Here is a 25,961-nt window from a genome sequence, read left to right as displayed (position 1 = left end):
TACCTGTCTGAGCCTGTCCAGAAGGGACAGCCTTACTTTGACTGCTGGAGATGGCCTGTTCCACCTTCCCTGGCAGTCCTGCCTCAGCAGCTGCCTGGTCCAGGGGCTGGACTTCGGGTTGGCATACTTCTTGGGAATCTGCCTCATTTGTTCTCATCGTTACTATCTGAGTGGGGGACCTACTGATGACATCACTTTCTCCAAAGCCCTTGTTCCAGGTTGGGGAAGATGCATTCTGTGATGCTGAGTTTGGAACTGTGCCAATGACTTCTGACACCCGGCTGGGGATGGTCACAGAGATTGGCTCTGATATGTTGATAGAGGGTGATTTACTTAATTTCCGTCCTATTTTTGGAGAAAAAGCATAAACAACCTTCTCTGTGAATGAGGATGGCTTGGATGCTTTGTCTTCAGTTGGGCTTAGGTCCAGGGTAAAGAATGGACTTAATTTCTCCTGAAGTGGAGAGACAGGTTCAGAACTGGTAGTACTGCCTGGAGCCTGAGACTGACTCCCTGCCTCTGCTTCCTTTTTACTGGTGCTTGGCTTATCCTTGGGAAATCCCAGTGAATCTAAGATGGAGGCAGTACTTTCCAAGCACTCTGATTCAGCCTTGGGAGGACTACACTGAAATGACATGGGATCAAAATCCAAGCTGGCTACTCCAATGTCTGGTGGGCTTAAGTCAACATCCTCAGCCAAATGAGGGGACATGAGGGCTGGAATATGTAAGAGTCCCTCTTCCTCTTCACTTTCATTATCATGGGGCAGATTATCATAGGAATTACAGCGGTTTCCAAGCATTTCTCCATTAAAAGAGGCAGACAATGCATCACTGCTAGACCGGGGTCTTCTAGGTCGGAAGAGTTTAGAGTCGCCTGGTAATAAATAATAATATCAAATAATTAATGTCACAAACACACAACAACAGGAGTAGTCATCTAGCAAGCAGAGTGGTTTTGCTAAAAAAAAGGGGGGGGGGTCCCATTTTTCTTTCTGATAATAGCCAGCGAATACATGTAGATCACTTAGGGTTGAAGGAATATAATCCAAAAAAGCAAATGTGGAATACCAAACTGCAGATTTGAGATGATTAAGGAAAGCGGGCGGGGGGGGAGGGGGTGCGGCGCGCGCAGCATTTAATGGACAAGGCAAGAGCAAAGACAAAAAACTCCTGGGTTCAATTCCTAATTTTACCACTGACTCAATCTGTGACCTTGAGCAAGTTCTTTTATTTCTTTATTGCTTAGGCAGACTTATCACTGACCTCACATGGAAATAGTGAGGAGTTGAGTTAATGTGAATACTCTGATTAGAAAAGAGTACAAAGATACATTTGCTTATACATGCTTCCTTTCAAATGCATATAATCACAATGAAAAGTAACTTCTTTTCTCTTTTCTCATATATTAGGACTATGGAAGAGTGTTCTATATAGAAGCCACTAAAATGTTATTTTATTTTGGAGAGGGAGAGAAGAGAAGAAAAGGTCTAGAATCACTATTTAGGCTCTTAACTTTTGAGTTCCCCAAACACAGACCTTTAGTGGTATAGACTTCTTCAAAACATTATCACAGAAAAGACAAATTATATTAACTTCAGCTTATGTAACCAATTTCATGTTGGTACAATAGAGGCTCTGAACTTTTGCCTCCAGAGAGGCTACTTTCCTCATCTATTAAAACACACACACACACACACACACACACGCCCAAACCCAAACTAGGGTTTTAGACCATATCACCTCTGAAATCTTTAACTTCTAGATCTATGATTCTCATCAGACTAGATACTGATTTGTTTCTTTTGTGTAGAGTTTTAATCATTTAATGGACAGCAGTGTCTCCAAACAGTGAAATTTAATAAACATACTACTTTACAGCAAGTCTTGTTCTGGCATTATTACCAAGTGTAAAATACTTAAGCTGTGTATGTGCAAACCCAAGAGCAAAGATTAAAGACTGGCAATACACCAAGTATGAAACAATTTCATCTGAACAAACAGATCAGAATACTTAAGGCTAAATGTTCATCAACAGACAGTCTCAAAGGATATGACTGATACTTAAAAGTACAGACAATGTTATTGTATTAAAAAAAATAAAATACACTGTAGATTAACTAGTGCTTTCATTCTTACCATCAACTGCATGGAGAGAGGTAAGCGATTCCTCACTTTTAGCCGAGCGAAGGGTCCCTTCTGCCCTGCTCCCTGAAGGATCAAAACCAAAGCACAGAATGTTTTTATTATTTACTATCCATATATTTGTTGTGAAAAAGACCATCATTTCTTATTTCATAGTTTTAAGCTAATGAATGTCAATATACCCATTTGGCATTTTATTATATATTCACTTTAGCACTTCGTCTAATACTATCTTGTACTGTTGTCAACTTTATACTTAGAAAAAAATTATAAGAGACTGCATATCTCTCAAGGACAGGAACTATTTCTTTTCTCTCTCAAACCAGATGGGTACATAAAAGGCAGTCAACAAATATTTGCTGAATTAAATACTCTCCTTCCTAAATGGATATGTTTACTAAGGTTAGCTGGTAAAGTCTATGTGCTTGAAGCTGTTTTTCTGGTGGTGCTTTTACGCCGATCCATTTACATACTCTCACCAATGAGCCACTTGGCCACAAAGATGTATGTTTTTTGGAAGTTAATGCTACATAACTATGTAATGAGATCACATTAAGTATCACATTCTATAAAATCCAAAGATATGCTATGTCCTTTGGTATACATAAAACTCACAAAGATGGCATTCACTACAAAATATGAAGTATTAAAACGAATGCAAAGTGTTTGGAAGTCACATATATGCAATTACAAATGTTATATATTAATACAATTTGTGTAAACAATCTCCTCTGTGTGTCTATTTGATTTATTACACCACTCATTTTTAGAGTACCTTATATGCATGTAGTCAGTTGCATTAAGCAGATGCCGACTACATGTAATGCAAATAACTTGTTCACATTGTGTGATATGTTCAGATAACACACTACTGAAAGTGTGTACAGAACAGGCAAACTTTTTAAACTGTGCACCCCAATCTGTAAAAAGGTTCTGAGCTCATATTTCCCATGTGTGACACATTCACTTATTTATAAATTATGTACATGTAGGACTGTACTAATAATTGTACATTATCACACTTAAACTTAAAATTTTTCTAATTTAGTATAAGACAAAAATGAAATAATAATTGGTCCTAGAGTTAATAGAGATCCATGGGAGTTTTTTGAGTGAGGGAGTGACCAGGTCAGACATACTTTAGGAGTTCTTTAGCTGTGTGGAGGATAAACTGGAGATGGGATAGATTTGAGTTGGATAGATCAAAGAGGCTGTTGCAGTAGGCCACAGGGAGGTGATGAGGGCCTAAACTAGACTGGGGACTGTGTAAGGAGAGAGAAGGGGACAGATGCCAGAGATATCGTAGAGTGAGAAACAACAAGATTTGGTAAATGAATATATATATATATATATATAGGTAGGCTAAGGATGAGATTAAGCTTGCAAACCTGGAAACTGGTGTTATTCTTAACAGTAATATGAAAGTTCAAAAGGGGATGAGTTTCAAAGGAACGATAACGCAATGAGATCTACAAACATAGAGTGTAACCCACCCCTCTTGGACACTCACTCATGGAGGGGCATAGGACTCTTACTCGTTCTTGCCCTGGAGTCCTGCAGAGCACACTTGCTGAAGGGTGCTTGCTGCAGCCATGAGGTGAACTGGCAGCAGAGCAGGGGAGGAATTTTGACTGTGCATCTGCTGCAGGTACTAGGGCCATGGCTAAATTATAACTGTCCTGTGGGGCCAATGATGGGAGAGGGTTGAGTGACAGACAATGTGTGGAGAGTGCAATGTGGTCGTGATTTGCCTACATTAAGACAAATGAGCTAACTCATCTAACTGGTTGATAAAACATGCGTGCCCTGTCATGCCCTGTCTCCCTGTGAACAGGCCACAGCCCTGGCTCTGAAGAGCACTGACCTTGAGTAAAGAAAAAAAAAACTGTTGTGAGTTCAAGCAGGGCACTGACCTTTCAGAGCCATGGTCTTCATCTCTGAAGGCTCACTCTCATTACGCTGAAGTTTTCGCTTTGAAACGGATGATGATTTCCCTAAATTGAAAAAGGAACGCCAACTGCCCACAGGAGATTTCTTCATTTTGTTTGGGGGTCTTTTCCTAAGACAAAGAAAAAAAAAATCAACGTTAGGACACCCAATGGCCACATTACTACAAGAAAATAAGAAACATGGGAAAACCCAAGAAGTATGGAGAATCTCAAACTTCATCTTCAGTATACCATAAAGCTAACATTTACCAAGTAAATCAGATATCCAAAGAGTACTGAAGAACTCCATGCTGACAACACTATAATTTTATGGGATCACAGATGTAGAGCTAGATAGCATCTTAAAGAGCATTTTAAGTCCAATCCACTCATTTTACAGATGAGGAAACTGAGGTTGAGAAAAGTAAAGGGACTTGTTCATAGTCAAAGATAATGTCAAAGTTGGCATTTGAACCCACGTCCTCTGATTAAAAATCTAGTGCTCATTCCACTATATACCACACTGCCTCATACAAATCTGTTTCCTTTTCAATACTGACAACATCAGATCTTATCTAAGAAATGGAACAAGAAATATTTGGGTAAGAGAAAAATTTAGGTTCCTCATGCTATGACTTTTAAAGAGGGCAGCAGGACTTTTATTTGAAGGAGAATTTCACTCTATCGATGAATAGAGATAAATACATAGGACAAGATGAACTGGTGACAAAACAATGTTGCTATCAAACAAGGTTACAAATCCAAGGTATTAATACATACACATAATTACATGTAGACACAAACATACATGTATATGTGTGTGTATATGTGTGTGTATATATATGTGTATACACACACACACACACACACACACACACACACACACACACACACACACACACACATATATATTTAATAAAATACAGACCAACATGCAGCAGAAAACCAAAGTGATCAAGTTATCCCAAACTGGAAGGTCTTTTAAAATGGAGGGGTGTTTTAAGTGTGACATGCTATTTTCCCTAACAATAAAGCAAGAAATGAGCCTGACTGCCATGCATGATGTAGAACGTAAAGAAAAACAAAGGTAGGAGACAAAGAAAAATGATAACAGGAGGTATGCAGAGAATTTGGCAAAAAAGCAAAATAGGTGAGGTCAAGGTCAGATGCGAGCAAGGGTGAAAAACTAGCATGCTAGATATTTAAGGGAATCACTGTAGTATAGGGATTCAAAAATCTGGGACATATTTTGGTAAAGAAAAAAATCTATGGTTTGATTTTGTGTTTAGGAAATGTTATAATAGTTACATAACTGAAATGGGGGAAGAAAGGGTAAAATATGGAAAATATTGGTCTTGTAACAAAACATGGTGGCTTTACATAATCTAAAAATGACTATCCCCTTCATGTGTATACAGCCATACTCTAGAGATCTGTATCTAAATTAAAACAGGAGAGGAAGGACTTTCAATCAAAGAGCTTTCAAATCTATTATGCTTTAAGTTAAAGTAAAATCAAGTAAAGAGCCTAACTGACCTCTGAAGTCCTTTTCAACTCTGAGAAGAAAGAGATAGTGCAATTGCTACAGTTACCTCATAGAATCACAGAATTCTGGGCAGAAAGGGACCTTATGGATAATATAGTCTGTCCTTCCTTAGGATCTGATCTAGGCAAGTCACTGCTTGTGTCCAGGCATTTCCTCCTAAAGGTAAGTTGTTCCACTCAACAATAAACACAAAGAAAACTAGAATTGTTCAATGATATCGGATAGAAAATCAACTTAAATACAGTGGAAATGTCAACACTCTTGAGAGTTGTCCCTGTAGAAACTGCTTTTTAAATTTTTTTTTCAATTACATGAAGCTGTTTATTAAAAGGACACATTTTATGTACTCAATCACAGAATTTCAGAGCTGGAAGATTCCTCAGAGCCATCCAAGTCAACCCATAGATGACCAAGAATCTCCTCTAGAACATACCTGACAAGGGGTCATTCACCTTTGATTCAAGAACTCCAATGAGGGAAAACCATTACCTGCTAAAGTAGCCCTTTGCAGTTTCTACGCATTGCTAGTTCTGCTCTGGGACAAAGTGGAACACATAAGACCCCTCTTCCATAAATAGTTCTTACAAATACTTGAAGATAGCTATCATGTCTTTCTATACTTTCCCCCCTTTTTCATGCTAAACAGCTTTATTTCCTTCAGCCAATCTTCATAATGGCATGAGTTCCCACTTATCTTTCCTAAAAAATGGTGCTCAGAACCTAACTCACCCTTCTAGGTGTGATATGTTGAGGGCAGATTACAGAGAGACTATCACAGTCTTGTTCCTAGATGCCAGGCCTCTCTTAACCCAGGCTGAGAGCTGACTAGTTTTCTTGGGCGCCATGCCACACTGAGTATTCACTATGAGTTGGCTATATGACTTGCAAACAAGCTATTTTGGAGCCTTCCCTTGGTTACAACACTGAAATACAGGATTAAAACCTGAACCTAAATCAAAATCAGTTACTTCACCTTTCAAGAGGGAACTCAATTATAGTGTGGAATTTTCCTTGAAGTGCAGCAGGCCCTTCTCCCACTTCGATATATTTGTTGTCGGGCACAGTTGGAGAATTGACCTGAGCTTGTGTTCGTGCTTGGGCTTCCTCCAACGTCAGTAGTTTGGTGGATGGAGAGGACACCAGCAGGGACTTGGGCCTTGAAAGAGAAGCTTCAAATATAAAGGGAAAGTCAGACTACCTGGCACAGGAAAAAGGCAGATGTATATAAGACAAAAATGGGCAGTTTTCTGTATCCAGCCCTAAAAAAATATCTAGAATACCAGCTCAATTCAAGAAATATTTGTTAAGCCCCTACAATGGACCATATTGTGCTTAGTAGTACAAGTTCCCAGGTAGAAAACAACCAAGACCCTGGTCTCAAGAAGAGTACACTCTAGCTGAGGAGTGGGATGAATCACGTACACAACTAAGATACTTGTTCGAAAATGATTAAGTGTATAGGACAGGCCAGAATGCATGATATTCAAGGAGAGGATAATCATTTCTAGTTGAAAGGGGAAGGGGAAATCAGGTAATGCATGAATGAATAAAAGTAAAAGTATCAAGTGCTTACAATATGCAAAACACTAAGCACTAGAGTAAGACAGTACTGGGGTGGCATCACAGAGGAGGTTCCACCCAATCTGATTCTTAAAAGAGAACAAGGATTTTAGTAACCAGAAATGAGGCTGGGTTTGAAGTCTGCTAACAAGGCTGGAGGATGCTGTGTTCAAAGTTACTGATACAGGAAACAGGAGAACAAGATATGGACACAGCAAGTAGTCCAACTGGACTGTGTGAAAATAATGTGAAATTAGGGTGAGAAGATGAAGCAAGGTTGTTTCCACAGTCTGTAGTAATGTCCATTACCAATGAGGGCCTCAATTATAACTGGGACAATGGGAGTGGAAAGAAGGGTAAAGATGAAAGATTTTTCAGGAAAGATAAGATAAATTCAACTTTTGATAGCTTTGTAAACATCACTGCAAAAACTATTTTTCAATATAATTTGGTAAAAAGCTACATTACTAAAAAGACTACTATGGACTTAAACACTGCCAAGTTATCCCTGCATGTGGCATTTTCTTTATTCATAGTAAATGGCCTTGTTATGATGCTTCCTCTCTGATAGGAAATGAGAAAATTGTCTAACATCATCTCTTTATATTCACACAACAAGGAAAACTGATTTTCCCACTTCCATGCTTTTAGGAGAAGTCACTTTCACAGAGAGAACTCTGAGTCAATATGAGCTTAGTCATACCTGCCCCATCCTGAATGACTGCACTAATTTTGCAGCTGAAGAGAACATCCACATGATTAAGAATAAATTCGACCACCACTGACTGAATTCTCACTTCCATGAAGGCAGCTGTCCCACTAAAGCAGGCAGATTCTATCTGTTTTGATCTATGAAACAAAACAAATTATCATTAAAAATTCACGAAGGTAAGCAGACACATGGATGTGAATCAATAAATCACTGAATTCTAAAGTTGAAGGAAACTTTAAATCCAAATTCCTCATTATACAGATAAAGCAACTGAGACATAGAGGGTAAGCTACTTATCTGTGGTCACAATGCTATAAACTATTCTGAATTCTTTAAATTGATCAATAAACATTTATTAAGCACCTACTATGTGCCAGGTTCTATGCTAAGCGCTGGAATATAACCCAATATTAAATGAGTTATAATTCTCTTAAGTGCTTCAATAAGAAACCATTTGATGAAATTCATGTGATAGAGATAATTTTGCATTTTAAAATCTTCCTTAAAGAGCAGTGTTAAAATGAATCTTGTATTTATGACAAGTTTATTGAAGACAGGAAGTAAAGTGCAAGTTACCTTAGAAGATTTGGAGCCCAAACAATTGCTAGGTTCTTGGCGTGCATATTTGTGATGGAACAATAGTCAGCTAGAAGGGACAAGTGTCTCATTAAGAACTCCAGTGTTCTGGAAAATGAAATAAACACACCAAAATCTGTTAGCAGACAGAAAATATTCAGCAATTAGCATTCCATTCCACAATCTTTTCAGCAGAGGAGCCCCATTAATTAAAGTGAATTTCTTCAATAGTAAAAAGGAAATCAAGAACAACATAAAAAAAAAAGAAAATTTTGCTACCAATTCCAGGTCTTATTATCACATAACTCGAAGAAGGGAGTTATAGATACTGAATGTAGTTATTGCAACTACTAAAAACTACAAAAAGCTAATTAAAAAAGAACTGAGGAAATACAATCCAAATGGGACCAACTTTTAGAAAACCAGCTATCTGGGTGATCTCTGACTATATATACCCAGATTAACTACAACCAGTCACAAAAATAATTACCGGGGAAAAAACAGTACCAGTCAGGTGTCCCTGTGGCACAGAAACTACCCTTCCCTCCCTGTTACTGCTAGGTGAGATTTCCCTCCCCTTCCTCCCTGATCAGCAACTACCTGGGACTATGCTGTTGTTATTGTTCAGTCTTTTGTCTTTTTTCTGTCTTGTCCAACTCTTCATGGCTCCATTTGGGGTTTTCTTGGCAAAGACAGTAGAGTGGTTTGCCATTTCTTTCTCCAGCTCATTTTACAGATGAGGAACTGAGGCAAACAGAGTGAAGTGACTTGCCCAGGGTCATACAGCTAGTAAGTGTCTGAGACCAGATCTGAACTCTGGAAGAGCAGTCTTCCCAATTCCAGACCTTGATGCTCTAACCACCATACCACCTAGCTACACCCAGGACTACGCACCCTCCTGCCTGTTTTCTGTTCGGACTTTGTCCCTAGTGATCCAAAGTGGTAGATCTGGCAGTGACAAAGGGGAAAGTAAGGGATAAGTTTTTTTCTGAAGGTAAATTTCTAAGGTCAACTTTTTTTCCTCTCCACTAGTATTTTAGCCTAGTGCCTGGCACTAAATGAATGCTTATTCCCTTTCCCCGTGCCCATACTTCAGTTCCTATCCTGTTATCTTGGTCAGGGTTCCGAGTCCATCCTTTCTACCTACTCTACTCCCACAGGTGGCTTTCTGTGCCTTAGTCTATCTAGTGCTTCACCTCAGAGTCCTCGCCCCTCACTACTCCTTTTGGAGACTATAGCCCAGTATTAAGAAGTTACTTCAGTTTTCTAAAGGCTGAGAAGCCTTACTCTAATTGCAGGGGAAATTGAGGTGGCGAGCAAGGAGGAAAGGATGTATTTCTGGCTTCTTCAGATGGAGAAAGGAATACATTTCCTCATATATGGCAATCAGATTCTATAGTATTATGTATTAGTACAGCACTAATAATAGTAAATACTACATAGAGGATAATGGATAGCATGCTAGACTTGGGGTTAGGAAGATCTGGGTTCAAATTCCAACAGACACTAGCTGTGTGACCACGTATAAATAACTAAACCTCACTGAGCCTCTTTCCTCAACTGTAAAATGGGCATAACAATACTGCCTAACTTACTGGCTGTTATGAGGATCAAATGAAATAAAGTGTGTCAAGCACTCTACAAACCTTAAAGCAGACACAGAGATGTGCACTATTGTTCTACTTACTTTATTCTCACAAAAGATGAAATGCGCTTTTATGGCCTAGGCATAGGAACTATCCTTGTCACACTGTTCCTAGGAGGAAAGGTGTTTGGTGTTTCAAACAAGAGAGTTCTACGTGAACTATTTTGGTAAACTTGGGAACCACTTAAATTAAAAAACAAAAGCAAAAACCAACCAAACAAACAGAACCCCACAAAATCCTGGCTCACAGAACTGGAAGGAATCATATAGTCTAATCTTGTCATTTTATAGAAGAGGAAAGGGAGGCATAGGCAGAGTGACTGGTTCATGTTCACACAGAGAATCAGAAGCCAAGCTGGGATTTAAACTCGTCTGAATCCAAATCCAGGCCTCTTTTCTACTACGCTACTGCATCACCACCACTTAGACAAACATCTATCTGAAAAGACAGCATTTCTGGTCATTTGACTTCCATGTTGGATTATACTAATAGAATAGCTCTATCAACCAAATTTAGTTTCTGCATACCACAGACCTGTCAACTATAGATTAATTAAAATTCTCTCCTCCATCAAGAGCTAACTGGATTTCTAACCACTCTAAGCAACAGTCAAGAGAAGACAGTGAATTCCAGTATCCACTCGGGGGGAAGCTTTTAGCATATCCAGGAACTTGGGGCATGGAGTTACTTCCTCAAAACCCAAGAATCTATCCTTTGTTTTGTACAGTCTTTTTCTCCTTTTTAAAATAACCTCATATGCACTAAGATAAAGTGTCAGGGCCTAAGTTATTGGGGGTATTTCATGAAGCTTCATCTTCTCCAGCTTAAGTAAATGATGTCAGTGAAATATTTTGTTTCAGCAAGGAACAGTAATTTGGCTCCTGGTTCTTAGAGATGTCTAAATTATATAGGCTATTTCTCATGTTAAAGATAGTAAGAAAGGGGCACAGGAACAATGTATGATTAATATTCTGAAATTCAGAGATGAATGGAAGTCATGTTCCACATATCGAAGTCTTCAAAGGAATCACTGTAGATTTCACAGGAATCTGGAAACTGACCTAATAAAAATGTGATTCTGTCTCTCTTTATCAATAATGATAATAACACTTTAAAACAGGATATGCTTTTTAAATATTACATTATTCGATTCTCACAAAACCCTCAGAAGTTGGTATTATGATGCATATTTTTCAGATAAGAAAGCTATGGCTCAGAGAATTTAAGCCAAGCTCTTAATCAAGCTCAATCTTTGCTGATTGAGTTGGGGTTCTAGTTAGAGGGTTAGATGGATTGTAGGATCAGAGATTTAGAGCTGGAAGAGACCTCAAAGATCACTCAGTCTAATCCTTTCATTTTACATTTGAGGTAACTGAGGCCCAGAGTTCACATGAAGTGACTTGTTCAAGGTTAAACAGGTGATAAGAAGCAGCAGATCTGGCATCAGACCTCAATACTTCCTGACTTCAAATCCTGAGCCATCCTGCCTCCACAGGGTTGGGAGACTTAATTTTGCAAATCAAAGAGTTTTTTTCTGTGACAAAATCACTTTGGAAATCTATTTTGCAAGACTGCATTAATATGCTGGGTGTGGTGGCACATGCCTATAATCTGAGCCACAAGAAGACTGAGGCTATCAGATCTTTAGAGCTCAGGAATTCTGAGCTGTAGTAGTCTATATCAACTGGGCGTCTGAACTAAGTTTGGCATCAGTATAGTGAGCCCTGGGAATGAGGAGGTCAGCAGGCTGCCTAAAGAGGGGTGAACTGGGCCAAGATGGAATCAAATTATTTTCTTAGGATAATTAACAGAGTGGTTGCAGTAGAGAACTGAAAATATTCTGCACCTTAACAGCAGCAAGAGCAGACTGGTTTGAAAGACTTCACGAAGGAGTGAGAGAAATAGGGAATGAGCCTGTAATTTCAATGGTATAAAGAATTTCCAAGGAGGAAACTCCCTCTATCAATGCAGGGTGACACTATTTCTGCAATAAATAGTCACCTAATCTCTCTGATCCTCAACGTCTGATAAAACCAGTACATCAATATTTGTGCTTGTCTACTTCCTAAAAGTGTCCTTGAGGATCCAATTGGGAAATGTGTATGAAACAAAAGACTTCGAAAAAACTACAGAGTGCTACACAAACACAAGATCTATTTAATACTGTATATAAATCTGTTAACTTCAAATTCTTAGCTATCTATATTAATAAGCATTTATTACTTGTTTGTTATATTCCAGACATTGAGCAAAAAGTTACCTTGCTTTCAAGGGGTTTTCATTCTAATACTAATGAGGGGGACATAACATGTACACAAATAGGTATGTAATAGATGTATACAGATTTCAGGAATTATCGATGGATAAGATACTCTCTTACTACTACTGTATGTTGTAAGGATCTCTCTTTACTCCCCAAAACAAATGAAGCCTAACACATTTGTGTTTGATATGTAATAAAAGGGGTCAGGCTTCTAGGTGAGGCTTTAGGAAACCAGGGCCAATCCAGGAACTGTCTGCTGCAAATGTCCACTGACTCCCTTTCTGGAGAGGAAGCTGCGTAAGTAGCATCAGCTGAAAGCTGGAGAGCTTGAAGCTGTGTGTCAGAGGGGGTTACATCAGGCTTTACACACTTCAAGATGTCTAGTAAGAATACTGGTTATCTGGACTTTCCTGCCTGTAATTCTGCTTTATCGCTTGTCTTGGGGATGATGTGATGCATTGCTAAATAAGCTATATGACAAGCCTAGCAAAGTTACACTGATTTTTTTCTTTTTTCTTTTCTTTTTTTTTTTAATTTTTAGGCAATTGGGGTTAAGTGACTTGCCCAGGATCACACAGCTAGTAAGTGTCAAGTGTTTGGTCTGAGGCCGAATTTGAACTCAGTTCCTCCAGACTTCAGGGCCGGTGCTCTATCCACTGTACCACCTAGTTGCCCCTACACTGATTTTTTCTAAACCTGTCTAAATGAATAGCAAAATCTCTCAACTACTTCTCCCCTATGTGGTCTGTTTCTTGTGGCAGAGAATGTAGGAAGCTTGGGCAAAGGAAGAATCAGGCCTACGGAGGAATCAGACTAAACACTGCCACATCTTAAAGGACATAAAAAAGTCACTTAAAAACTCCATGCCTCAATTTCCCTCATCTGTAAAATGAGGGGCAAGACTTGATGGTTCACAAAGTCCCTTCCAGCTCTAAATCTTTGTTCCTATGAAGTTGCTTCAGAATTCACTGCAGAAGGCATCAGCATGTGGGAAGACTGGGAAAAACCTCCTGTAAAAGGTGGGATTTGATATGGGTTTGCAAAGGAAACTCAAGATTCTAAGAGGCAGTAGTTAAAAGGAGAGCTTTCAAAGTACGGGTCTTAACTATTAAAAAAGCATGTAGGTGGGAGATGGACCACTGTGTGTGAGGGACAGCAAGCTGCCCACTACTGGTGGACTACTGAGCTCATGGCAGGGAGAATTGTGTAAGAAGACTAAAAGACAGGAAGACAGGCTGGGAAGAGCCTAAGTGCCAAGCAGAGGAGTTTATGCTTAGCCCCAGAAGGAAGGAAATAAACATTTATATAGACTGCCATAATGCCAGGCATTGTGCTAAGAATAGATCTTAGAGGTAATAGAGTCACTGGAGTTTAATGAATTAGGAGTGAAACAACCAGTTATACACATCAGGAAAAATACTTTGGCAGCTGTGTTGAGGATAGGGTGAAGAAAGACCCAAGAGAGGGAGTCCGATTAAAAGACAATTGGTGAGACATTGATGGCAGCTGTGTGAATGGACAGACGGGGACCCATGTGAGATACGGCATGGCAAAAGAAACTATAAGATCTGGCAACTGATTTGATATGTGGAGTGAGTGAGAATGAAAAATTGAGGATGGTGCTGAGGTTGACTGGAACGATGGTGGTGATTGTGTTATGAAGAGGGGTGGGTTTGGGGAAAAAATAATTTTATTTTGGATATGAGTCGTAAGGCCTTTGGTGTATAATAGGCAGTTGGTGATATGAGACTGGAACTCTGGAAAAAGAAGGATGGATATATAAATCTGGGAATAAGTTATATAGAGAGTAAAATTAAATCCATAAAAGCTAATAAGGTCACTAAGACAGTACAGAGAAAAAAAAGGAGGGGCCCACTGACAATTAGTGGACATGGCATGGATGAAGAAAGAATAATCAGATATGGAGAGGGTAGACAAGAAAGACTGGGGTCACAAAAACCCCAAGAACAGAGCATACCTAATTCTCTCAAGTGATCAACAGTGTCAAATGTTGCAAAGACATCAAAAAGGATGTGGAGTGGGAAAAGGCCATCATTCATTTGGCAATTAATAAATCACTGGTAACTTTCAAGCAAGCAATTTCAATGCAATGATAAGGTACAAAACCAAACTGCAAAAAAAAATTAGAACTAAGTGAAAGAAGTGCCAGCACCCAGTCAAGATGGCTTTTTCAAAGGGTTTAGCTGAGAAGGGGAGGAGAGGGATAGGATGATACCTAGTGAGGTTGGTCAGTTCAAGTGAGGGTTTTTTGAGGTTTCTTTTAGGATGATGATACTTGGACATGTTTGTAGGTAGCAGGGAAGGAATCAGTAGGTAAGAGAGACTAAAGATTAGAATGAGGGGAGGATAGAGATAATCTGCTGGAGAAGATGGCAGGGAATAGGATCAACAGTATGTGCAGAAGTAAAGAAAGGTAAAGAGAGGGACTACCTGTTCATGAGAAAGGAGTAACGAAGGGGAGAGTAGAGGATGATGTCAGAAGGATGTGAGACAAGGAAAATAGAAGAAGGAGCTCTTGGTGACTGACCTTAGCTTTTTGCAGAAATATGAGGTGACATTCTCATCTGAGAATATAGAAAGAGTGGCATGGGAGGTTTGAGGACAGAAGAGAAAGTCTGAAACAGCTGCTATAGTAAATCAATTTATATCCAAGGAAGTAAATTTAGTAATTAGCATAAATATTTTATATAAAATGACCAAGATTTATGACTATTAATAAAATGTTAGTTTTTCCTACTAAAGGTTTAGTGAACTCAAGACTAAATAGACAGGCTGACGGTAAAGTTAAATGATGTAAAATTAAAAGGGAGGCTTTTCAAAAGAACTGTCATAATAACCATAAAAAACTTATTTAAAACTATGGAATTTGAATGCAGATTGAAGGATACTATTTGCTCTTTTTTTTCTTCTGTTTTGTTTGGTTTCTTCTTTCTTGTGGTTCCTCCTATTGGTTCTAATTCTTCACAACATGGCTAAAGTGAAAATATGTTTAATAGGAATGTATATGTAGAGCCTGTATCAGACTGCATGCTGTCTTGGGGGGAGGGAGGGGAGAAAAGTTAAAACTCAAAAGCTTATGGAAGTGAATGTTGAAAACTAAAAATAAATTTATAAAAAATAAAAAAAAACTTATTTAAAATGAAATTTTAGCAAAAAAATACATTTGGAGAAATTTTAAAAAGCGAACTCTCCAAGGAGATAACCTAATTTTAGACATCAATAGCTCTATTGCCTATTATTTTAAACATAAGGCAAGACCTGTAATGTGGAGGGGGGAGCTGCTGGATGACATCATGAATTTTTATGAGTCGTTCTTCATCTGTTGCTGCAGAAACTGCATCCTGTACCACAGAGAGAGGAAAATAAACCAATGAGTTTTGCTGGAAAGGAATTATTAATTGAAGCTCTTCAGACCTAATTCAATTTTCAAACTGGGTTTCTTCATCCTCATATACTGAACTGGAAACACAGAACATATTAACAAAGAAGACTTATACTTACATGATCACCGAAACTGAAAAAAAATACAATCATAAAAGCTAAGTGAAAAAATTCTGTGGGAGATTGAGTTAGAGACCCAAAGACAGAGACTAAAGGGGGGGGGGGGGAGAAACCTGCTGAAACAGCAAGGACTGTGATTGGCAATGACTATTTGAGGAAAAATAAAGAAAACTTTCAGCTAAGCCTCAAGTTTGGCTCTGAAACCATTACTTGCATTTGGCCAAACCAATTAGCTTGCCTTCTTTCTGTCTTTTAAACAACCCACAATAAAGTTCCCAGTTAAACAAAACTTGCTTCCAAATTAGTGAATACTTACTGAGAATTTCTCATACAGTTGGTAAGTGAGTAGAGGGTTCGGGAGCTCTCGAAAATACAGCTTACAAAGGGAACCAACTGAATGTATATCTTGAACATAAGGCTCTTTTGTCAGGTCGGGAATATGTTCAGAGTCAAATTCATGTCTAAAGAAAATAAGTGGAAAAAAATCAAATTCTGTTACCAAAAGAAGACAGGATTAGAAGAAAGAAAGAATCCTAAAAGGATCATGAGAATTCACTTTCTCCCTGGAATGTGACTAACAATAAGTGACTGATTAGATCTCAACTTGAATATTCAGAAAGAGCACAGCTCTCCCACCCACCCCCCATAAGGGTTAATGGTATGATCACCATCAACATGGACTACTGTCACAGGTGCTGGGATACAGTGGCCATTCTTGAATCAAACTGACAACAAGATCCTTAAATCCTGAAGGCTGAATAGTCAAAGCTTTTTGGAAATGCTAAAAAGTAGGGCTGAGGGCAGCTGGTCCAGATCAAAACTACTGTGTATAGAAATTCCTTGGATGCAAGCTGTGGAACTCAGTAAGTTTCTGCTGGTGAGAGAGAAGGAAGCCAGAAACCACATGAAGTGATTCCTTACAGAGGCCCTGCTTTTCACAAAGAGAAAATGTTCATGAAATAAAAGCCATTTTCAAAATGCTAACTCAGGCCGAACTTAATCATCACTGGAATATGTACATCAAAATAGCTGGTTCAAATTAGCCAGCACTGATTCACAGACATGAGACCTAGGACTAAATCCTAGGGAGATCTGTTTGTGGATACCCTGATTCTTTGAGTCCCTCAGCATCTAAATAACTTCTTTTGAAAAGAATATTAGAGCTTCAGCACAAGGGCCCAAGGTGAGTCCCCTCAAATATGGGGTTGCCACAAGTAAAGAGTTGCTCTTGGTGCCTTATAAAGATAAGCTCTGTAAACAAATAAACTCACTGAAGGACAAAGGAAATTTCCATCTATAGAAATAAAGCCAGAAAAAAGAATAATGGAATATACACTCAAATCCAATCTCTGTTACTGAGAATAAATCTCTCAAAGGGAGATTACTTTCAGCCTGCAGTATTAGTTTATTCATTCTAAATAATTTATGCAGCACAATACTCAATTCCTCAGTGTTAAAAGTTTATTTGATTTCCACAATCTGTTTTCCCCTCATCATTTATTTGATTTGTAGAAAGAAATATTTCAGATGTTAATATCCAGAGTAATGAAATAGAATGCTAGGTAAAATAGCATGATGTCTAACCTATTGTCTTCATTTACTATAGGAAGCCTAGAAAAGAAGTAATTTATTTTATATCTGTATAGCAGTTTTCCCCATGGAATTATGCTTTGTGAAACCCCAGTGTTCTAAGCATCATAAATTGGAATTCTGTGAGAAAAATTCTGTTCTAACAGCATTTCCTTATACTTACATACAGTTGCTTCTCATTGAAACAGCCAAATTAGGTCTACTTTTCTCTATTTTGTTCTAAAATTCACCAATCCTTCCTGTTTGTCCTGGGACTGTTCTTTAACTAGACTAATTTAGTTTATAAGCATCATCAATATAATTAAAATGCTAAGATGAAACGTTTCAACATTAGGAAATATGGCCTTGGAGGTCTTTTAATTTAACATTTCAGGCATAAATTATAGCAATCACATTTAATCTCAGATGTAGGTTTATAAGCTACCTTTGGAGATGGCCACGATCTGCTTTTGGGGAAGAATTTAATTTAATGCAATAGACATTTACTGAGCTACTAAAACATGTAAGGCGCTGGACTAGATCCTGAGGAAAAATTAAACAATCCATGCCTTTAAGTAATTTTATTTTCTTCTGTACTTGTGGTTAACTTTTTTCTTTTAATGTCATGGAAGACATTTGGGGCAGTCTGGTGAAACAGAATAACATTTTTTACCTCATTAAAGATGCTAAATTTCAATTAGAGGTTAGTGGAAATGAAGATGTAATGTTTTTTCCCCTATCCAAGTTTGCAGTCCTCCTGAAATCTATGTACTACAAGTTAAGAACCCATGTTCCTAGATGGATAGACCATGTAAACAAGTAAATAAGTACAAAGTAATCTGAGAAGACAGGAAAGCAAAGGCAATTGAGATGTTTATAGAAGGCTCCTGAGGGGACAAAGCCCTGGCGCAGAGCCTAGGTCCTGGGCCCTAGGAGGAAGATAAGGATTCAAAGAATCCTAATTGAAAAACAAGTACATACCAGTCAAGGGGAACAGGTTGGGGGGAGAATGCTTGTGTAAATAGGAGGTGGGAGAGGTGGCTGAGGGGAGTAATGAGAAACAAGGCTAAAAAGGTAGGATGGAGGCACATCTTGGGATTCCTGAGAATGATGCTGAGCAAAAAGGTTTGTATTTTACCTTAGAAACAATAAAGAGCCACTGAAGGATTTTAGGCAGGAGAAGGGCATGGCCAGATCTGTGCCTTAGATAATTTTGGCAGCTGAGATGCCGGGGCGGGGGGTTTGGACTGGAAGAAGGAATATTAGAAAGAGGAAGAGAGGAATCAGAAGACTATTACAATAGTACAGGTAAGAGGTGATGAGGATCTAAACTAGAGCTTGATTATGTGAGTAAAGAGATATTCTAGAGAAAGAATCAATCATATTTATCAATTGTCTAAATCAGGAGTGGGGAACTTGTGGCTTTGAGGCCACATGTGGCCCTCTAGGTCCTCAAGTACAGCCCTTTGACTAAATCCAAACTTCATAGAACAAATCCCATTAATAAGGATTTGGGTCCTAAATATAAGAAATGAGAGAAAAGAAAAAGTCTAGAATGACTCTGAGGTTATGGATCTGGCAGACAGATTTAGCCTTCATCAAAGGAAGTTTGGAGAAAGGAAGCATTCACAAAAAATAATCAATTATATTTTGGATATGCTGAGGCTAAAATGTCAATGGTACATCAAGTGGAGATGCTGTGGGCCTGTTAAACTGTAACTACTGTGATTTACTTTATAATATCTGCTTTGCAGTTTCAAAGATCCATTCTTATGATATGTATAAGGATATGTTTGCCTCTTAGAATTTTTTGACTTCAAGTGTCATCTTCCCTTTGTGGAATGTAAATTAATAGATAGGCTTGCTAGAAAAAAGGTACCCGCAAACACATGGTTGTATAAGGCTCTATTGATAATTAAGGCTTTTATCCACCCCTTAGGATCCTGGTGTTTTAGTTTATTCCTCTCTCCCCACCAGAGTTAGAGTTAGTATTCATATGTAGAATTCCATGGGAGAAAGTCCAAAGCACCTTACCCAGAGAGAACCTAACAAAGCCATTCCTTGGCACTCCTCCAGAGCACCAAGGAATCAGGGGAGAGGAAAGGGAATAAGTACTTACTAAGCGCTTTGCAAGTATGATCTCATCTGATCCTCACAAAAGTCCTGTCAGGAAACTAAGGTAGAGAAGTTAAATGCCTTGCCCAGGGTGCCACAGTATATTCAATAGAATCTTCTAATTGTTAATTATTTCTTTCTTTACTTTGCCTTCATACCCACAACTAGGTGAGGCCTCCTTCTCTTTTCCCAATAAAAACATAGAGAAATGTCCATCTAGGTCCAAATGACCCCAAAGCACCTGCCTGACCATATAATATCTCAGACCCTCCATATGTCCTCAATATATTGACTAACCTTGGGAAATATTCCAATCTTATTCACCTCAACTGAGAGATAGCAAGTAGCACAGTGGATAGTGCACTGGTTCTGGAATCAGTTAGTCCTGAGTTCAAATCCATCTTCATGACTGGCTGTGTGACCCTGGGCACTTAACCTCTACTTGCCACAATTTCCTCATCTAGAAAACAGGGATAATAATAGCATTTACCTCACAAGGCTGTTGTGAGGATCAAGTGAGATATTTATAAAAAATGGCTTAGGATAGTACTATATGAATGCTTACTTTGTACCCTTCTCTTTCCTTTGAGGTCAAAGTTTAAGGGGCTAAAAAGAGAATGGGTAGGCAGTTTCCTGATATTTAAAAATGGAGAAGACAGCACAGACTAGGCAGCAACCCAGCTGAAATTTTTCAACACACGTCTCCAAACAACTTTAAAAGAACTGCTCAAATCAAATTTTGGAGTGGCACAATCAAACACAAAGTCAGAATGAGAGATTTTTCCAGTCTAAGACAACTTAGGAGGTTGGCAGGAGAGATCTGTGACACCAGGGTGGTGACTTGCCCAGAGTGGAGCAGCACCAAACAAGAGCTCTCAGCCAAGAGACAGTGAGGGGATCAGAAAACTGGCCAGAAACAGATTACAGGGGACCCTCTGCTGCACTGGATGCAATTGGAGCTCACTGGCAACTCTAAAAAAGAACTTGACTATAAAAAGCTACTTTGGTGGTGATAAAGCGAGACATAAAACTCAGAAGAAAACAATGTGAAAACAGCAACAAGCAAAACCTCGAAGAAAAATATGAATTGGTCCAAGCCCATTAAGAATTCCTGAAAGAGTTAGAGAAAGAGATAAGAGTGGTAGAGGAAAAATTGAAAAAAGAAATGAGAATGATGCAAAAAAATTAGGAAAAGAGAATTAATAGCTTGGTAAAAGAGACAAAAATACTGAAGAAAATAATACAAATTATTCTATTATATTTATTTTAAAAAGTAGAATTGGTCTAATGATAAAAGAGGCATAAAAATTCACAGAAGAAAAGAATTCTTTAAATATCAGAATAGGCCAAATGGAAAAAGAGGTACAAATATTCACTGAAGAAAAGAACTCCTTAAGAAGCAGAATTGGCCAAATGGGAAAAGAGGTACAAAAGCTCATTGAAGAAAATAATTCCTAGGGGCAGCTAGGTGGCGTAGTAGATACAGCACTGGCCTGAAGTCAGGAGGACCCAAGTTCAAATCTGGCCTCAGACCAAACACTTAATGCTTACTAGCTGGGCAAGTCACTTAACCCCAACTGCCTAAAAACAAAAATTTTTTTAAAAAAGGAAGGAAAAGAATTCCTGAAAAATTAGAATTGGGCAAGTGGAAGCTAATGACGACATGAGACATCAAGAAACAATAAAACAAAGTCAAAAGAATGAAAAAAATAGAAGAAAATGTGAAATATATCTCATCAGAAAAACAACTGACCTAGAAAACAGATCAAGAAAAGATAATTTAAGGATTACTGAACTACCTGAAACCATTGTTTTTAAAAAGCATAGATAATTTATTTTTAAAAATTATAAAGGAAAACTGCCCTGTTATTTTAGATCCAGAGGATAAAACAGAAGTGGAAAGAATCTACCAATCATCTCCTGAGAAGGAACAGGATTAAAAGTGAGAGAGAAGAATAAACAGAAGAAAAGAGAAGGTAAATAACAGTAATCATATCTGTGAAGTGAATGGCATGAGCTCACCAATAGAATGGAAGCAGATAGCAGAATGGATTAGAAACCAGAATCCAACAAGAGGTTGTTTACAAGAACAACAGAACAGAAAGACACACAGAGTTAAAATAAAAGGCTGGAGCAGAATCTATTGTGCTTCAGCCAAAGTAAAAACAAACAAACAAAACTCAGACAAAGCAAAAGCAAAAATAGGCATAATTAAAAGAAATAATCAGAGAAACTACATTTTACTAAAAGTTATCATAGGATAATGAATATAAAAAATTTACAGCAAATTTCTCTAATAAAATGAGTCTTTTGTGTCAAATTTTTATAAATAAGAACCATTCTCCAACTGATAAATGGTGAAAGGATATGAATGGGCAGTTTTCAAAAGAAGAAATTAAAGCTATCTTTGGTAATATGAAGAAAATGCTCTAAATAAGTATTGATTAGAGAAATGCAATTTAAAACAACTCTTAAGTACCACGTCCTACTTCTCAGAAATGAAAAATGCTAGAGGAGATGAAGGAAAAATAAGTACACTGATGAACTGTCGTGAACAAGGGAACTAATCTAACCATTCTGGAGAAAAATTTGGAACTATATCCAAAGGGCTATACAGTTGTGTAGACCAGTTTCAAAGTGATCTACACAAAAGAGAGAAGGACCTATTTGCACAAAAATACTTAGAGCAGATTTTTCTGTGGTGGCAAAGAATTGCAAATTGAAGATATGCTTATCAACTGGGGAATGGCTGAACAACTTAAGTGTTATGACTGTGATGGAGTACTGTGGTGCTGTAAGAAATGCTGAACGGGTGGTTTCCAAAAAAATGTGGCAAGACCTATATGACCAAAGTAAAGTGAGAAGAACTGAGAGATCATTGTGTACAGTAACAGAAATGATGATCAACTGTGAAAAACTTGGATACTCTGAACAATACAATGGTCCAAGACAGTTATTTATGATAAAAAAAAATGCTATCCATCTCTAGAGAAAGAACAGATGAAACCTGAGTGGAAACTGAAGCGTAATTTTCTTGCTTTATTTTATTTAATATATATATATTTTTAGGCAATTGGGGTTAAGTGACTTGCCCAGGGTCACACAGCTAGTAAGTGTCAAGTATTTGGTCTGAGGCTGGATGTGAACTCAGGTCCTCCTGATTTCAGGGCCAGTGCTCTATCCACTGCACCATCTAGCTGCCCCCTTGCTTTATATTTTTGCAATATGATTAATATGGAAATATGTTCTACATGATTTCACATGTATAATTGATAAAACTTTGCTTTCCTTCTCAGTTGGTAGGGGAGTAGTGGGAGGGAGGGAGAGAATTTGGAACTCAATTTTTAAAAAGAATATTAAAAAATAATATATTTGAAAGTTACTTAAGAATGGAGAAAATAATACCTCAAAAGTTTATTGTGAGGATCAAGATAATATATGTAAAATGCTTTGCAAAACTTCCTGCTACATAAAATAAGTTATTTGATAATTTGGATAATTCTAGGAAGCTAACAGTTAATCAATTAAGGTTAAATCTGCTGTATAAAAATTGGGATCTTGCCATTTAATGGCATACAAATGCTGGTTAATCCTATAGTCCAAGGGTCACCCAGAGCTGGCCAAATGCAGACTGTCACCTGCTTTTGGGCTACCCCCAGCTAAGAATGGTTTTAAAAATTTTAAATAAGCTTTATCATCTTTCTTATTTAAAAAAAAAGTGAGTGAGTAGGGAGGAAGTAGGCTCAGTAAGTGTAGAAAAAGATGTCAATAGGCCAAGTTACATTATTCATAAAACTGATATAGAATAAGATCATTTTCCCCACTTGCTGGTGGTAAATCAATGAGAAAGTAGTATAATAATGTTTTTGTTGTTGTTTTAAGTTATCATCTCTCTCAGAACAGGAGCACTTTCTCTGGATTTGTTTACTTGAATTTAGGAAAGTAGTTCTAAATGATAAGAAAATACACAAGAGAATGGATCAAATAGATTGGGAATAACAGCATCAGGCGGTAAAAGCTTATTTTTACCTCTATAAAAATCCAACCCCAAATTTTCTCTAAGAATTATTAAGAGGCTCCTGTGGTAACCAAACTAAAATAGATCAGTGGAACAAATTATAAAACTTGAGTATTTTGTCCATGATGAGGCAAATTATTGTCAGGAAGGACGGAACGTTGGGATATATTTTTAATGAAAAGAACAGCAATTTCAAAGGAATGCTATACCTAACCTGTATGTCCCTTTTTATCAGCTGCAAAAGGTAAGCTTTCCCACTGTCAAGAATGAGCCTGTACTGTTGGGACTTGTTTCCTGAATAAAAGTCTCAACTGAAAGACTGAAGACTAAATGTTTCAAAAAGAATGACTCTTCTGTATCTCACATATAACTAAAATTTGTCTTGTAATATTTGGGCTTGTTAAAGAAGATAACAGAAATAACTACATGATTTGGTGACACAGCTTCTGCCATTAAGTCAACACAAATGCATCCCACCTGCTGAGTTTCTCGGGATCACTTATAAATAAATAGCTTCACAAATTCCTTTCCAAATGGCTGTGTCAGGAGAAGGTGAGGAGATAAGCAAATACTAACTGTTCAGTCGTTCAGTTTCCTTTGGGGAAAAAAGGGATTGCTGAGGGGAGCTCAGCTCTGCTTTTTTTTAAAGTCCTCAAAGTTTGTTTATTATTGCTCAGAGCACAGGACAAGGAATGGGATGTCTCTGCTGTTTCATTTCATAATATAACTTTCATCTTCCCCCATTTTTATAACAAAAAGTAAAGAAGAAAGAGAAAACAAAATCCTTGATATTTCTGATGAGCTTTCCTTTCCCACTAGCTGTCTTGCTGCTCCCAACTAATCAAGAATTTCATGTTCAGTGGTGATGCCCAAATTTCTCTATAAGAGGGTTCGGGACAGAATACTGCATTTGTTCCCTTGTCTTTCAGTTGTGTCCAACTCTTTGTGATCCCATATGGGGGTTTTCTTGGTAAAGATACTGGAGTGGTTGAGGCAAACAAGGTTAAATGACTTGCCCAGGGTCACACAGCTAATATGTATCTGAGGCCATATTTGAACTCAGGAAGATGAGTCTTCCTTACTCCAGGCCCCGAGTTCTGTTTAGCCACCTAGCTGCCCAACAACGAGGCACTGAGCTAAGTGTTAGGGATACAAAGAAAGGCGAAGACATGGTCCTTGACTTAAAGGTGCCAACCATCTAATGTGGGAGACAATATATAATCATGTCCATACAAGATAAATAGAAAGAATGTAGAAAGGCATTTGCAGCTGAGGGAAAAATAAGAAAACCATCTTACAAAAAGAAAGCCTGAAAAACTAAGAGGTTTTGGTGAAGAAGGAAACCAATCCAGGCATGGGGGAAAGCCATTACAAATGCAAGGATTGTGGGTAAGGAAATGCAAGTAGGCCAGCTGACTGTAGAATGCATGTAGGACTGGAAGAAAATGGAAGGTGACTGAGAAGGTAGGAAGGAATAATACACAAAATAAAGGAGTTTCTGTTTAATCTGAGAACTGAGAGGGAGGACGACCTGGTCAGAACTGCATTTTAGGAAAATTTCCATAGCAACTAAGTGAAGGATGGATTGGAGAGGAAAGGTCTTGGAGCAATGAGATCAATGAGAAGACTACTGCAATAATCAAGGCAAGAGGTGATGAAGACCTGCATTAACGTCCCATTTTTTGCCAGAAGCCTTTTGCAGTGCCTTTGAGATCAGTGCCCTATAAGTTATCCCCAATTTATCCTGAATATAGGTTGTTTGTTCATAGCTACTTGTATGTTGTCTCTGCATTGTTTGAACCTAGCCCTGCATGGCTGGGAAACTGGACCACCTCTCCTCACTGCTTAAAGACTCTTAACCAAAGACCTAGATTAGGCTGACCAAAAACCTAGTCAGTGCCAAAGACTGATGCAAGGAGTTTTCTCACAACTGTGTATCTGAAGCAACCCATATGTCTTATCTGAAAACTGTTCCTATACCCATCAACCAGTTATTGTTTCCATTTTCCTTTGATTGTTTACAAATGCTTGAGGGGAGTGAGACACCTCTTTTTCTGAATTCAGGGAATTATACTTGTTCATTTTCACTGGTTAAAGAAAAAAGGCAGCTAGTTTGAAAGCAATCCCAGAGAGAAGGGGGGGAAAAAAGAGGTATACAGTTTGCATTTGAAAATTTATATGAAACTTAAATAGCTGCTTCTTGTTAATGCTTCCTTGACCATGAAAAGAGAAAAAATTGTTCAAATCAGAGACCCCTTGAGCCCTTCCTAACCCCAGTTCAAAGACCCCTGTTACTCCCCCAGCTCCTCCCCTCTGACACTATAAACCCCTAATCTCTGATCAGATTCCCAAATAAAGCTCC

General features: G+C 38.1%; 1 protein-coding gene across 4 annotated transcripts in view; it reads right to left on the bottom strand.

The window, feature by feature from the left end:
* The window catches only part of ARHGAP32 (Rho GTPase activating protein 32), a 359,487-nt gene that overhangs the window by 11,550 nt on the left and 321,976 nt on the right, over positions 1-25,961 (bottom strand). For all 4 annotated transcript variants that reach the window (XM_020963784.2, XM_020963787.2, XM_078147104.1 and 1 more), the window contains 8 exons: positions 16,214-16,358; positions 15,655-15,737; positions 8,467-8,574; positions 7,882-8,027; positions 6,592-6,787; positions 4,058-4,203; positions 2,139-2,210; positions 4-876 (listed from right to left, as the gene is read on the bottom strand). In XM_020963784.2, coding sequence (XP_020819443.1) covers positions 4-876; positions 2,139-2,210; positions 4,058-4,203; positions 6,592-6,787; positions 7,882-8,027; positions 8,467-8,574; positions 15,655-15,737; positions 16,214-16,358 — 1,769 coding nt within the window. The remainder of the gene's footprint in view (positions 1-3; positions 877-2,138; positions 2,211-4,057; positions 4,204-6,591; positions 6,788-7,881; positions 8,028-8,466; positions 8,575-15,654; positions 15,738-16,213; positions 16,359-25,961) is intronic.

Source organism: Phascolarctos cinereus, unplaced genomic scaffold (genome assembly GCF_003287225.1).
Source record: "Phascolarctos cinereus isolate Bilbo 61053 unplaced genomic scaffold, phaCin_HiC Scaffold_726;HRSCAF=1367, whole genome shotgun sequence".
Lineage (NCBI taxonomy): Eukaryota > Metazoa > Chordata > Mammalia > Diprotodontia > Phascolarctidae > Phascolarctos > Phascolarctos cinereus.
The sequence above is the reverse complement of the archived record's forward strand: the minus strand, read 5'-3'. Positions and strand labels throughout refer to the sequence as shown.